Source organism: Pteropus medius, unplaced genomic scaffold, assembly GCF_902729225.1.
Source record: "Pteropus medius unplaced genomic scaffold, Ma_sr-lr_union100, whole genome shotgun sequence".
Taxonomy (NCBI): domain Eukaryota; kingdom Metazoa; phylum Chordata; class Mammalia; order Chiroptera; family Pteropodidae; genus Pteropus; species Pteropus medius.
This window is the reverse complement of record NW_024340696.1, coordinates 10,722,872-10,738,928: the sequence shown is the minus strand read 5'-3', so window position 1 is coordinate 10,738,928 and position 16,057 is coordinate 10,722,872. Positions and strand designations below refer to the sequence as shown.

The 16,057-nt window shown below is 34.5% G+C and overlaps 1 protein-coding gene and 1 pseudogene across 2 annotated transcripts in view; both read right to left on the bottom strand.

Annotated features, from left to right (window-relative positions):
- Positions 1–377: 377 nt before the first annotated feature.
- CAPRIN1 (cell cycle associated protein 1) overlaps positions 378–16,057 on the bottom strand; it is a 34,638-nt gene continuing 18,958 nt past the window's right edge. For both annotated transcript variants that reach the window (XM_039866714.1, XM_039866724.1), the window contains 13 exons: positions 15,722–15,859; positions 15,285–15,337; positions 15,121–15,207; positions 13,901–14,056; positions 13,711–13,819; positions 12,061–12,122; positions 11,498–11,608; positions 11,138–11,287; positions 9,881–10,031; positions 6,259–6,453; positions 5,674–5,774; positions 5,201–5,264; positions 378–3,692 (listed from right to left, as the gene is read on the bottom strand). In XM_039866714.1, the coding sequence (XP_039722648.1) occupies positions 3,628–3,692; positions 5,201–5,264; positions 5,674–5,774; positions 6,259–6,453; positions 9,881–10,031; positions 11,138–11,287; positions 11,498–11,608; positions 12,061–12,122; positions 13,711–13,819; positions 13,901–14,056; positions 15,121–15,207; positions 15,285–15,337; positions 15,722–15,859 (1,442 nt within the window). In that variant the 3' untranslated portion in view covers positions 378–3,627. The remainder of the gene's footprint in view (positions 3,693–5,200; positions 5,265–5,673; positions 5,775–6,258; positions 6,454–9,880; positions 10,032–11,137; positions 11,288–11,497; positions 11,609–12,060; positions 12,123–13,710; positions 13,820–13,900; positions 14,057–15,120; positions 15,208–15,284; positions 15,338–15,721; positions 15,860–16,057) is intronic.
- On the bottom strand, positions 10,506–10,624 carry LOC120610073 (uncharacterized; annotated as a pseudogene).

Sequence of the window (16,057 nt, the reverse complement as noted above, 5' to 3'; positions counted from 1 at the left end):
TATACCCGAATTTTCTGAATGAAGATTTTAGTGCAGTGCCTTATTACAGTGGCTCCCTAATATAAACAGTACTTAAAGAACTAGCAGTTACAAATAAGAATACAACATTAAATACTGGCTTTACTAGATTAAGTGGTTTTTCACCACCTAAACTGAAAGAGCCAGTCTTCTGCATGGGACTGGATTAGGCTTTAGAACAGCTGTTAAAATTTTTAAAATCTTGATTGAGAGAACGTAGTAGTCCAGCCTTCTTAGGAGACGAGGCTACCAAAGACATTTCTTTAGGTTTTTTTCTTCTCACAAGTAGCATATCTTTTTTAGAGCTTTGCTGGTTGGTATATACAACTAAAGCAGACTTTACTCAAGGACAATAGGAATCAGGTTTTAATATGATTTAATCTACTGTAATTTAAAACATTCACTAGTCTTTTCCAGTATTTCTGTAGAATTCAAAATTGGAAAAGGTATAGAGATGAGCCTTAACAATTTACTTTCATTTTCCTGAGGGTTTTTCTTCCCCATTAACTCTTTAGAAGGAGTAAGCTCTAGGGCAATACCAATCCTTTTAAATAGAACTCAGCAAAAGTTAGAGTGCTTAATAAGAACTCCAGTGAGTTGGGGATTCAGGAGCTTAAAGATTAAATGGAGGGTTTGAACTCAGTGCTTACCTGTATCCCATTCCACCTAATTAGATATATTATTGAAAATATAAAGAATACAAATTTCCTAAGACACTTAGAAGTCTGACTACTCAATTACCTTCTACATTTTAAGAACTGGTTGTCAACAGAGCACCTCAGTTAATAAGCCTTCTGAGAATAAACACACATTCTCACATCTATAAGTGGAAAAGTCTCCCATGAAACAGAGTTGCATGTATAGGAGACAAAAGAACTATAGACGCTAACTGATTAAAAATATTTTAAGGATATTTGTTTTAGCATCAAGATACAATGATCAGAAAAACTCTTCCATATTCTTCAGGGATATTAGGATCTGGAAATAAAACTGCCCTTAATTAACGACATTCTACCTTAAAGCTTTAAAATAGAAGTCTCATTATCCACACCAGATGATTGATATTGTGCATTTACAGAAGTTCTTTATATATGTGGAGTCTTTTTATACCAAGAAGCTACAATGACATGTATGACAATCATTTCCTTGCAACTCCACTAAAATATGCATTTGACCAAACCAAGGCCTTCTGATAGGTAGGACAAGTATTCACATATTATACAGAACACTTAGTACCAAGACTCAGATCTTAATGGGACTTTTAAAAAAGTTCTCTGCCCCATAAGAGGCACTCCTTTAAAAAATATAGTCTGAATTGAGGCATAAAAGCTTTACATTTAGACTGCAATGGTAGAGTGCCAAAGGAAAAAAAATATATAGTATTTCAAAAAGAAACAATTCCTTTAAAAACATACATAGAAATATTCAAACTACTAACACCTTTACACATTCACAACACCTGCACTAATGCATCGAAGTTTGAAATCTGGAAAGCATTTCTCCCCAATCCTATCTCTGAACTGATTCATAGAGATCACTGTAGAAAGAACTTATTTCCTTCAATTTTGATTGTAAATGTCATGAAATTATTTTCTACACAGAGAGCAAATTTAGTTTTATATGTAGGATTATAAGCATACATCATCTAGGGATTACCCCCAGAAACCACAAACATTTTATCTAATCCCTCTAAAATACAGCTAACATATGGTTGTGGTACATCCCAGGCAGATGTCATTTAAAGCACACAAGTGGAGGTGCTAGCAAAAGAAATACTCATTTGCAAAAGTAAACAGAACCCTTCCAATATGATGTACCACAACCACACATGAGAAAAGTTGAGAACTTATTTTATTTTAAAATAAACATTGAAGATTCCACCCCCCCCCACCCCTCAAGACCCCCATCACCCTACAAAACTTCTGAATGTGGAATGTTCAACAGCCTATCCATTTTAGTAAGTTTATAAAACCAGCGAAAACTCCAGCTGTCTAATGAATGTTTGAAAACAGTTTTGTTTTAAAGTAGCTGAGCACTTACTGGAAAAATTCTTCAGCTAAAGGCTGAAAACAAAATTCAATTTCTGCACAGAAAAATACCATTAACTTAGTAGCCTTTGCTTAATAGGTGGGATTAGTTCTCCAAGAAGTCAAAGTGGAATATGACAAGCAGCATTAAGTTCACAGGCACACAGAACTAGTGCTCAGATTGCTAGCACATATTCCAATATAGTATATAAATTACTAAACTGTCCATCTCCATCAAATTTATGACCCTCCCTATGCATCTAAGAGAAAGAATCAACACTTTGAATATAAATACCTCATGAGAAAAGGATAATTCAATTAGGGTTAGATAAAAGATAAGTGCAAGTACTATAGAAATAGCTGCTGGAGATAACCATAAAATTTGTAACACTAAAAATGCATAGGGTAAACCACATAAGCTGCTAGCTGCTGAACACCAGTGTTTCAAGATACAACTTTTAGAAACATGTTTTATTTGTTTTGATTATACCATCAGAGCTGAAACTGACTGTCATTTCCCTAAAATAGGGAAATCAATCTAAAACACATACTGGTGCTTTTCAAAAGATAGCAATTTAAAAGGGTGGTAGCAGCAGGCATTTGAGATCTTTGATCTTTTAAAAACCTTCAGGCTGCAAGAAAAACATGTGACCAAGAGTGTTATGATTATCCATTATAGATTTTCATCAGTACCTGTACCAATTTAGGTGACAATACATCAAGAATCCAAAGATTAGTGACAGACAATGTACGTCATAAGGAATGATATATAGTACCAGTCCTTACAAAAGTCATTGTCAGAGAAACTGTTATGTGTTCGAAAGGTATCTAAATACTTCACATTAAGTACAGAAGCGGCCATCCAGATTTCATCCCATTTTCGTTGCATATTTTTCAAAAAGTGCCAATCGAAGCCTTATTCTGCATTTTGGCTTTGTCTCATAGAGTATCAGCTATTAAGAAGCAATTTACATGTGTTTTTAACCACAGTCGTTTGGCCAGAGGATGAACAGTGCTGTGTCAAAGTTGGTAGCCAGCCTTATATGTATGATTAAGGGCCCATGCATAATTTGGTATGCATCTAAATGTTCAGTGCTCCAATTTAACTGGAAAAGCTGTGAAATGCAGTTGTTCTGCTAAACCACACTCCTCCTTCCACCTTCTTTTCAAAGGAAATATTTTTGTCAATTACCACTGAATAATGCTAGGGCTGATTTGTAGATTTTATCCAATGTCAAAAGTCAGTCTTGCTTTTTCCAAGCCACTTCAATTAACTATGGAGATAGTATCACCCTGTAAAGTATATTGTGTTTTACTCCTAAGCAAGGGTGAGGAATCTGAGTATCATGTGCAAGGCTCAAGATGACGCTTAGGACAGAACATGCAGAGTAAAAATAGTTTCCTTCCATATCCAGGTAATAGAAAGCTGACAATTGTAGTCCTGTCTTTATGGGATGAAAACAGTCCCTTTACAATAAGTTTCCTGAAAGGGAGAACAAATAGATAATAACTCTTCTGGTAACATATTATGGTACACTGGCCAGTGTGTTTTTGGCGATTAAACATAATCCTGTGAATCAGATTAATTCACTTGCTGAGTGTTCATTTGCGGCATCCCTCTGTTGGGTCTTGGGGGCCCTCCACGACCTAGAAGACAAAAATGGCATTTGGTTTTTCTTTCAAATACTATTTGTTTTGCCTTCAAGCAGATTTTCATCTGAAGTCAAGAAGCATGTGGGCAGCTTGTCATCACATTATTAGGTTTAAGAGGTCAATTCTTCAGTGTTCAAGTTTCACCTGTCCTGGAAGTTGCTCATGTTCTCTAGCTAAAAGAAGAGTAGAGCTAATGGAGTATTCCACCAGTACTCATTCATTCATTCATTCAACAAGTATTTATTGAGTGCCTACTATGTGCCAGGCAGTCATCAGGCGTTGGAAATAGATACAGCAGTGAAGACAGACAAAGTACCTGCTCTCATGGAGCTTACATTCTAGTGTACACTCTAGCTTACATTTTCAGTAGTAACATCATACTATCAAAATTAATAAAAGCACCAGAATGAAAAACAGACCTTATTACCTAAACTGTTAAAAAAAAAGCTACATAACATTGAAAATTGTATAATGACTTGTAACAGGTAAAATAACTTTTTACATGCTGTTAAAACAGATTTTCAGCTACCAGTCAACTCAACTTTCATAGAATATGCTACAAGGTGAAAAAGAACAATAACCTACATTCGCATGCAAATATCCTTTGATACTTCAAGTCAGTAATTCCCCGGTGATCCATTAATTTTTTTTTAATGCACCTTTTTGCTGGCCAGTTTCTACTAGCATTGAAATTAAAGTACTTTGTAATTCCTCAATATACATTTTATACATGTTATGGCCAATATCTAGAGGAAACCTATTCAATTTACTTCCCTCAAATCAGAGAACCATTTAGAACTTCAGATCATGAAATGCTACCCCTAATTATTACATAAGTTGACTTCCTCCCCAAATAGGAAGCAGTTTTCCTATGGTAATGGATAAAACCAAAAACTCTGAAAACCTGTAATTTTTTAAGTATAATTCAATTAGTTACGGATTTGGAGGTTTTGTTTAAAAGAAATCATTTGATATTTATATAACTAATAGTGTGGTCTAAAAAGCAGTGAAACTTCAAAGTTCTATGACTTCTAAATGGTTCTCTACATGTAACTATGGCTTATCTGGCCATTAAAGGGTCTCTGGCCCCAAAATATAATATGCATGTTTCAAAAATAAAAGAATAATAAATTTATATAAATGTTCAATCTCATTCCAAAAATGTCTTACAAAAATGTTTCAGTTAAGTACTTCCTAAAAACATTTAGCAGGTGTTAGGACCTGAAAAATAATTTGCAGTTGGAAAAACATTTTTTTTCTGAGGAGGAGAAATGTTCTAGTTGTCAAGACAGTTTATAAAGTAACAGGGAAAGTCATTCAAAAAATTAAATTTGGGTTTAAGATAAATTTTAGAAACAGCATTTCATTTAATCCCTAGCAACAAGTCTGGAAGTGATCAATGTATTCCTAACATGTAACCTACATGCAGATTATGAACAGCTCTTCCAAGGCCAGAACAGAAGCTCCACTTAGGAGCTAGGATCACCACCACAAAATATTACCTCGTGGGGCTCCCCGTGGTCCACTCTGCCCAGAGCCTCGCTTGAAATTCTGCTGATATCCATCCTAAAAGACAGGCTAGTTAGTACTGAAAAGAAAAGGTAATTTTTTAATGCTTACCCATCTATGTTCTTAAGGTCTTAACACTTGCAGAATACAGAATTCTTCCATATTCTTTTAGACATTTCAATATATCATAGCTAAAAGTTGTTCTGTAATTGTACTTCTATTATTCTCAAGAACATTCAATAAGATTTATTTTTCTGCTCTCAAATATCATTGTTTTTAATGGACTCTATTAAAAGAGTACCTATACTGAGCACTAAGAAAAGCAAAAGTCATCATTCCCCGTAATGAAGTATCTTGTACAAAGGTATAAAAATTAGCCCCAAATTACTTAGTTACTTAAGTCCATCAAGAAACTACATCAGTCCCTTTCATTCTGGTCAGGTTTATATCTTAAAACTTTACCTACCCGCTGATAGCCAGAGTAGTCCCGGGGAGCACTGAACTGAGACTGTGTATAACCACTGTTTGGAGTGTTAGAGAATGAAGGGCGGTAACCATCATATCCTCCTAAAATTTAGGACAAGAGAATAATTATCTTCACAAAAAATTTTTACTTCCTTACCATTAACCAAGGAAAGAACTGAAAAACTATAAACCATGCTAGTTATTCAAAGTAATTTCTAATTTTCTATCCTGATCCAATCTGTTTATTTCTATGAGCATTAACTGCCTTGAAAGATGAAATTTTCACTCATCCATGCACATACACAAAAAGATAACCAAAAAAAAAAAAAAAAAAAAAATCCTCATAAGGTCTGATAATGTATAGAAAGGAATTATCTCTTAAAGGACAGTGGTAAACATAAATTTGACATTTACGAAAACTCATCGTCAATTTAAATGACTGTATCAAAACATACTAGAAATGTTTAAATTGTACTTAAGAGGCTAATGAAAAGAGAAAAGTATCTTTCTCAAAAACCATGGCATGATTTTGAATAGTTCACAAATCTGAAAAGAACTTGAACTTGCTGTTTTTGTTTGTTTTTACCTCTGAAGCCATTGGCGGGACCCCTGTATCCATTCATCAAGCCTCTAGCACCACGGGAGCCTCCACGAGACACACCACGACTATTGTAATAGGGCTGACTGCTACGAGGAAATCCAGTGTTCTGCTGGGGAGGCTGCTGGTGGTTACCAGTCACTTGATGGGGCTGGTCCTGGGAACCATGGTAAGTGCCCACCACTACATAAAAATAAATGAATGAATGAATGAATGAATGTATGCATGTATGCATGTATGCATGTATGTATATATGTATATACACACATATATTTACTTACACACAGCTCATTACAACTTGTTCTCTCACATGCTTTCTGGTTTAAGAAGTGTCTTATACAGAGTCCTCAAAGTTTAATTCTGTCTTTAAATAAATTTTCTTATTAACAAAAGGGAAAACTACACATTATTTCTCCTGCCCATATATTAAGCTAAGTGGAATAAAATTCTCCAACAATAATTCCAAACCTTTCAAAGCATACAACTGCATGACAGCACACAATTCTATCATTTCAAATGACTTGAAAGCTACATTATTAAACATCTTCTGAGAGGAATCTGACTATTATTAGCACAAGAGACCCAAAATAATTCAAAAGATCTTACACATTGAAACGATACAATTACCATTTTGTACCATTTAGGTCCCCCCCTCGCCCCGCCATTATAAAGCTCCTTAGTAGTTGAAGCTTTCTTATTCTTTTAAATTTCCCTCGATACTTAGTGAAAACATACTAAACCATGCTCACTCATAGCTAAGTAGCTGTATGGAGAATATTCAGTCGTTTACAAAGATAATCCATCAGAGGCCTTCGACTTATACCCCCCTTAATGACTGATTCCATTTCAAGTACTTTTAAGCAAAGCTAATATAGAAGACAGTTGAATGGTACTCACACTGGCATGCAACTTGAAGTGAAAAAAGGGTTCTAGAAGGCCCACACTACTTTGGCACCCCACTCCCATCTCTTCTACAATGGGGAGAAGTCTGGAATCTAGAAACTTTCGAAAATTCAATACTGAGGTACATATCTGATATTACCCTAATGTTCATAATTCATGGGAGACCAAAAAATGGGGTGCTAACAGTACCTTTGGGAGGTGAGGAAAGTATAAATCAAAGGAAGGCACACACCCCAGGAACAAAAACAGTCAGCAGCCTCTAGCCAGCCCATATCTCCCATGCTTGGGCAGAGAAAAAAGGTGGTGTGACTCTTGAAAATCTTTACCTGACTATCTTGTATCCTCAAGAAACCCCAAATACACTTATTAGTTTTTAGGATGCTACTTTGCAATAAAAAAGCAAGAGAATGCCTAGAAAGGAAAGGAGTCATGAGTCCTTTTTCACCTACGTAATGGCCCAAATACATTATTCACAATGTGATCGATCTTTCCACATAAATCACCTTTTACTAAGTTCCCAAAATTTAATATTACTAGCACATATCACAACAAGTAACACTTTCTATCTAAAAAAGATTCATTTGTAGGCATGTAGAAAGTAGTCAAAAGAACTGAATTTTCGACTCACTTTTTATCAACAATTTTATTAATCTTGGTCAAATCTCACTGCAAGAAACTCAAAGCAAAACAATTAAAGTGTGATCTTTATTTAAAAATACAAAAATTCCTATTAAAGTGTTTATAAAGCATAAAACTCTAGTCCATAAAAAATGGCCAAAGATCCTTGCCAGATCCTTTTCATGTTGTTCCTGACTAGATACTAATTCAAATTAAAACTTATAGAATGATTTGTTCAAAAACCATCAGAGTGCCCTCAACATGCAAAGCACATCCTAGACAGAAGGGATGTATCAGTTACCAACACATAAGTCTTGCCCATATGGATGTTTTAATAATGGGAGATAAAGTGAATAAAATACACATAAAGTGAAAACATCGATATTATATCAGCTAATAAGTGATGAGGAATAAACCACAGTAGGATAAATGAGTGACCTAAGTTAGTGTGCTATATTTAATATGACAGGGTGACGAAGGGAGCAGACCTAAAAGAAGTCACAAAACAAAGCCATGCAAACATCAGTGGAACAAACATCAGTGAGCAAAAAAAAAGTGTAAAGGCCCTGAGAGGAGAAAACATGCTGTGTTTGTGGCTGGTATGGGTACATAAGGAAGAAAATAGGATATACAACTTAGGATCAAGGCAGGGGCCGGATCACAAAGGAGCTTGTAAACCAATGTAAGGATTTTAGATTTCTTTTCTAAATAAAATGGGAAGTCACTGGAAGGTTTTGAGCAAGAGCGAGACATCTGATTGATATTTTAAAATAATCATTTTGGCTACTGTGTGGAGAAAAAACTGGGCTAAAACGAGTATCAAGGGAGACAACTGCAATAATTCAGAAGAGAGATAATGGCTGCCTAATTAGAGTGATAGTGTGGAAGTGTTTAAATAAGCAAAGTGTGTATGATTTTTTTTTAATTGAAAATATCTGTGAATGTTATGAAGTTAATCTTTATAAATAATGCATATTTTGAAATGATAACAAAAAGTTATCTATCTACCTCAAGTGCTTCAGTCAATTAGTAAAGTCAAGTATAATATGAGAGCAAGACAGTTCAAAATTGGCACAAAGGGAAAAATTAACCAAATCAAATGATATACAGTCATTACTTTTAATTTCATCAATCTGAAAAAAAATGGCAAAATAGCAAACATGTCAGTACAATGTCCAAAGGCCCCAAATATACATCTGGCTCCACAAATTATGAGTACATGGCAATGAAATAATTAAAGGAGCCTGAGAGCAAGAAGCCCAGTTACATTCAGAAGTTGAGCATGTACTGCGTTACTGACAAATTTCTATCAGAATATGGCTGATTCAACTTCCCTACTGATTAGTAATGCTGAACACTACAAGGACATGTAAAAATTTAGTGCTGACAGACCTACAACATTGATCCAGGTCTATCAAGAAATTGGACAATAAGAAAATGTCAGAGTTATTTAAGTCAGCCTGATAAAATTTAAGCATTAACTCCTATGATTTTATTAGCAAGGATTGCTAGTTTGTTGAGATTCCAATTAAATTCCGGGAGTTAAATATCCAAAGACCTAAAAAGGATACTTCATGTCTTACAAATTTAAGAAATCTAAAATATCTCTATCTACTTAATTAGTGTGACAGGTATAACTGGCCAAATCATGACCTTACTTGCCAACTAGGACTGTTTCAACCTAGTCTACCAAATGCGGCCATGTCAACTCCTTACTGCTTTTTAACTTTGTATGACTTTGTATGTCAGGTATCGTGCCAACAGGCTTCAATAAATTAGAAATTAAAAGCAAAGTTGATCATAATTGAATAACAAGTTTAATTCCACTAAAATCATATAATGTAAAAGGATATTCTGAAAGCTCACTAAGCATAGGAAAACAGATATAAAGCCTCTAAAAACTGCATGTAATTCACATACAGCAAATATGGGCTCGATTTAACTCAGGATTAGCAATGAAAAATTCATAAGATCTAATACTGAAACTAAAACTCTTGGATATGGCCACTCTAAAGTCTAAACTTTCCTAATATGGTCAATCACTGCACTGGAAACCAAGTAGCCAAGGAAGTGACACTGGTTTTCCTACCTGTTTGAAGCTGTTCTTGCTGAAGCTCTGTTTGTTCTACTTGGTGAGGCTGACTGGAAAAGCTCTGGTTATAACTGGCCTGGTACTGATTTTGCTGTTTTAAAGTTTCTGGTTCGTTAACAGGAGGAACTGGGGCATTCATATTGAATACCTGTAAGTAAATAAATGATTACTTCATCCTGCTATGCTAATTATTTCCCTACTTATAACATGGCAGATTTCAATGCTAGTTTTACCTCAAATATAAAAAAGAGCATTACAGAAGTCTTGAACATCGCGCACACACACACACACAAACAACCCTTCAATTAATGCACTTCAATGTGGGAAAAAAATATATACACTACACAGCACTTAAAGCAGAGTATAAATGGAGATTAAGTCTTTAAAAAGACACACAATCAGCAACCTTCGAAACACTATTATAAATGAGAACTCTTTATAAAAGATGCAAACCCCTGATAAACTATCACAGAAATTCTATGAACTTGAACTTTGAATTTAATATTTAATTCATTATTTTATTTATTGATTTTTTTTATTTTTTAGGCGAGGCAACCCTTGGTTGACCTCACAGACTGCAAAGACCTTGTCAGCTTACAATCCTCCCCCCGCCTTTTTTTTACACCTACAGCACCTGGTCTTCCTAGGTGATCTCCCATTCAAGTATTAACCAGCCCCAACCCTGCTTAGCTTCCGAGATCAGACGGGATCAGGGTTATTCAGGGTAGCATGGCCATAGACTATTTATTGGTATTTTAATCAAGCTAATATTTTAAGTATTTAACTCTATGTACTCCTCTGTGAACACTGATTTAGCTGTAACCGATCAATTACAGTATTTCCATTATCATTATTTTCTAGAAATTCTGCAATTTAGAGATGCTTACTGAAGAAGCAGGGTGAAGTATCATAATGTCTGACATTTACTTCGATACACTTTAGTAAAATAAAAGATAAAGCAAATATACCAAGATGTAAACAATATCTAGGCAATGATTTTTATATATGGTTATTATATGAGTCTACTTTTCTGCATATTTAAAATTTTTAATTAAATCAAAAGGGTGAACTAAAGACAAGAAGATGAGAACACATAACTCAAATCTTGCTTTGGAAGCAGGATAATCAGAATTAATGTTCAATTAAATATACTCTACAGTTAGGGTAGACTCAAGCACAAAGTTAAATGAAAACTATTTGTTGAAACTCTAGCATAACGATAATACGTAACGTTAGTTGAATTAATTTGCTTACCGTTTGCATGGACTGGAATGGAGCTGCATTTACATTGATTCCACTGCTATGTAAAGGTTTGCTTGTCCCAGCCTGGAACACTTGGGGCTGAGAAGCAGCAGGAAGGGATGATGATGGTGTAGTCTGGTCTGTATTTAAAGAGATTGTTGCCTAAACAAAGTGAATAGATGTGCTTTAGTGATAAACTAAACTTAGCTAAGGCTACTGCCTGTATGCATATTAACAAACTGAACTATTCCATGAAATGAAAATACTGTAGTACATGCATTTGGTCCAAAAAGAAGAGTCAGTATATTAACAGTAATTTTCCTCGGCCCGATTCATGAGTTCAAGTTTTTATAACCTGGTAACAAAACTTGCCTGAATCTGGTCAATTGGTTCTTTCTGTGGTCGTTGCTCTGTAGCATGAGACGGCTGGTATAAGGGTTGAGATGCTGTATACCCCTCGCTTGTGGATGAAACCAAAGGAACCTACACAGAAGTAAAGAAATCAAAGCTTCTTTCTTTTACAAAGCAACTATAATACATAAAGGGCTAAGAAATAGATATGCTTGTTAAAGACTTTGACTATAAAACTTAACTGCAAAAAATACATTTATTATTAAGAAAACCCTAGTCCAGTAATGAAGTTCCCCACAAATGCTTTTAAGATGGCAATGCCTGCACTAAATTTTAGACTTATGATGTCTAAAATATATCTTCTCAAATTCTACTCAGTTCAAAATAAAAGTTACTTTCATTATAACAACTTATTATAAAATACAAGAATTAACAAAAAAATAATTTTAAGTCATCACAAGGAAAAAAAAATGTAAACATGGAAATAAAGCTACCCACACTAGATTTAGACACTAATCAAATTCATACCCTGACTTTAGAACTGACTTAAAACAAACCTGCAAACATATGTATATCACCCTTACCTGTGTAGCTTCTGGCTGTACAGGAACTTGACTAGGTTGAGCGAGTCTAGATTCAGAATGAACTGCAAAATTTACCCAAAAAATACTGTTATACAAAATCAAATTTTTTCGGATATCTATAAATACCGTTTACTTGGTAGCAAAAGGCACATTTCTATAACCAAATCCTAAATAAGCTTGTTAGCAATCATGAAAATATACTGGGAAATTTAAGTAGAATGTTAGCTCTCAAATAAGAATTTTAGTTTACTGGTAGTCATTAATAGTCAACTTGCAATGGCTTTCATTTTGTGTTTTGCAAAGGTAAAGATGTTAGTAAGAAAGTACTAATGAAGAGATGTAGAGCAGAACAAATAAGAATGAATGCCAGTGTTATCCATGAAAGTCTTTTAAAGCAGTAATTATAAAGTAGCACTACTCTTACTCAAGACCTTAGACAATAGTAATATTTTAACATCAATTTTCAATACAATCTCAAATGTTTCCACAGAAAAATAAGAAATATACAAACATACTTTTAAAAATTCTACATTCGATTCGGTGTGCATATTATTACCAACTCCCACCATCTTTCCACTCCCCTCCCAACCATGCTTAAATGGATAAACAAAAATGAAGAGCTACGGTTAGTCATTTATAATCACCTGTTTTCACTGTAGACTCTAATGGACTCGGCATTACCTGAATTACAACAGTGCTGCTGCCATGTACTGACTTGACTTTGGCTCAACTTATCAGCTAAGAAAACTACGTATTTTCTTCCTCTGATAGAGTTCCCTTTACTTTGGAAAAATCCTACCTACACAAATTAACTCTGTCATTAACATGCCTTTACTCGGCAACTCCTTTTATGACATTTAATATTATACAACATTAAATGTTACTCCACATAATTTCACTTTTGTGCTTTTATGCTGACATGTTCTGGGAAAAAACGAGACTCAATAAAATTACTAATGGTCCACTTAACTTAATACAAGGCACCAACTTTATTTAGTGCTGCTATCTCAAATAATGGTATAAGACTAGTAAGTGTTTGAAACTTCAACTATCTTTTGGTCTATCTCTTCCTCTTTCCTCCCAAGCATTCCTTTACCTATTTGACTATAATATCTCATTTTCATTTAGGTAATAAAATGTTCAGAAATTCTCCTAAAGCTGTAAGCATCCTTCAGAGAAAGATATCTCTATTATTTTTATTCTCAGATTAATTTCAAAATTTAAAAAGCCAAGCCAAATTTCATTTATGTAAACTACAGAAGCAGGCAAAACTGGTTTAAAATTTTACAAATCAGGAAGTAATACCATGGGGCTGGAGGAGAGAGTAACTAATGACCTAAAGGGAACAAAAACAGGCTTCTGAGTACTGGTAATGTTCCAGTTCTGGGTTCTAGTGAGTTGTTTGTGAAAACTCATTGAAATATACATTTGCATATACTTTTCTATGTCTACATGCCAATAAAAAGTTATTAAATTATGGAACCACAATTATCATTCATACTATAGGTAAAAAGAATGTTTCTTATCAAATTAAAAGGCAGATTTAAAAGTTAAGCAAGCATTAAAAGGAAAAAATTTTTACAAACCTCACAAAACCTAAAAGCATTGGCCTTATATTTATTTCTCATATAAAAATGTACCATTACTAACCAGGAGGGCAAACCAGTTGGGGCATGTCCATGTTTTGTGATGGATTCATAGGCTGCGCAGATACAATGGCAGGATCAAGTGTCTGGTTTTCAAAATCCAGCATTGAATCCTACAAGTTAAGTTAGAATGGAATTAAGTTAATGTAAACACTTAAACCTTCTGTTACAGGGTATGACTGAACTGAACCTACCTGTATGAAATTATAAGGCCCCTGCATTTGTGCCATAAGGTCCTGTACTCGCTGTCTTCTCACAAGGGGATCTGCTTGAGCTACTGGTGTCAAAGAGTGGGGTTCTGGTACTGAAGGAGATGCAGCCTGAGGTTGCTGCTGGAGTGAATTTACCACCTAAAGTGGGAGAAAGAGACAAGAGCAGATTGAAAGAAAGAGCTCCATTCATTATCACCATGACAGGTCCCCAAACTACGTGTGCTATCTATACTGTAAACAGAAGAGTAGACTTTAATGTAGTTACTCAGACTGACCACAGTTTTGCCAAATTTACCACATTCTGATAAATGCCAAAATTCTAAAGTGTTCTCAAATCCACAGGATCACCATGTAGCATTTCAGAGTTACTTTATAAATTGCTTTCAAGGAGGGACTACTATATTTACTTCCTATAATAATGTATTTTACTTAAACAGTTAAGCCTTCTATGTTAAATCTATATATCTATGTCAAACATATATCTCAATATATGGTCAGCACTCAAGAAATGTTAGCTATTATCATCAAGCTTTGAGTTCCTACCATTTCATGCACTCTGCCAATACTAAAGGATCAAACTCTATCACTGCAACCATACTGCTACAAAAGTCAAAGCTCTCTCCCTATCTTTTTCCTAGCTCTAATAATTTCTCCTGATTAGTTTTCAAAACTTCCTTGCCCTGCTGGAAAATCTCATTTTTATTACATCAAAGTTATATCCTTCTGTTTGGCTTTTAAGTCTAGGCAAGTCATAACCTTATTTCCTTTATAAGCAATACTGAAATAATACAGCCTGCTAACCAAACAGCACTGGAATAAAGGAAGTCTAAGATGACACTCCAATATATCCCCTGTAAGATGGGTTTTTCTGAAGGCTATCTACGTGGGAGTCCAGATATTTACAGAGTAACCTGACAACAACAGGTGAATCATATACTTTAACCCTAAGTTATATATAGTTATAATTTTTTGGAATTGGATCAGCATCAGTGATTCTATTAAACATCCATCCACAGGGATTAAAAAAAAAAATCGCCTTTTAAAAATCAGTCTTGTATAATGAGTTTATCACAATAAATGTACTAATAATGCAAAAGACTAATAATGTTTGTTATTAGAAGAGAGAAAAAATTACTAATTAAAGACATCTTAAAGACAAAAAAACAAACAAACATCAACCTTGTAACACAGAGAATTCTTACCTCGACTGTCTCAACTGTCCACTCATCTACCTGCTCCTTTTCACCACTGCTGAACTGTGTTTCGGCCATAAATTGTCTATTTACATACTGCAAAGCAAAGTAAATGTTTGAGATTTCTGTTTGAAAGGCAGAAAGGGAAAGCCGGCACTAAATAAAAATCATACCTCTGTTGATTCCACTTCACTTTGTTCAGTGTATTCTTCTGCTGGCTCAGGTTCTAGGAGGTTAAAAAATGATACAAAAGAGTGTAAATCTTTTCTAAGGTTAACAATTCATTTGAACTTCCAATAAGTAAACATTACCATCAAATCTCTGAATTTACTTACAAAGTTATAGTTATAGTAAATTTCTACATTTTTATCACTTACAATAATATATTAAGAAAGAGTATTTTTTACCATTTATTCCAGAAGAAATTACTTTAGTTTCAATAGTAGTTATTTTGGGTCAGGTATGATGCCAATTAAGAGCTACGTTAAAATTTCTCTCTATTCTTAGAAGTTAATATTATAAAGCAGCACACACATAAAAATCTTACTTGTGGCAAAGGAAAGAAAAACCAGGATCCTAAACTAAAGCTCATATCCCCCTAAGTACTCACCAGCTTCAGCTACTTGGTCTTCAACTGTAGGTGCTGAGGCTGCCTCTTCTTCCTCACACAACCCATTCTGGTGGTTGTGGGTGCTGTCAAAGTAGTTTGACTGGAAAACACGCTCAACGATTTCCTTTAGAACTTTATCTAAAAATAGAATATCAATTATAATGTTGGACTATCTGGGGATGACTGAGTTGAGTGAAATTCAACATTCTACAAAATATTGTGGTAAAAAAAAAATACCTCATCAACTGTTACTAAAACATAAAAACATTAAATTCCGCCAAGAACAGAACTTAATTACAGAATGATAGAGAACTAGAAGGACCTCTTTGTATTAAA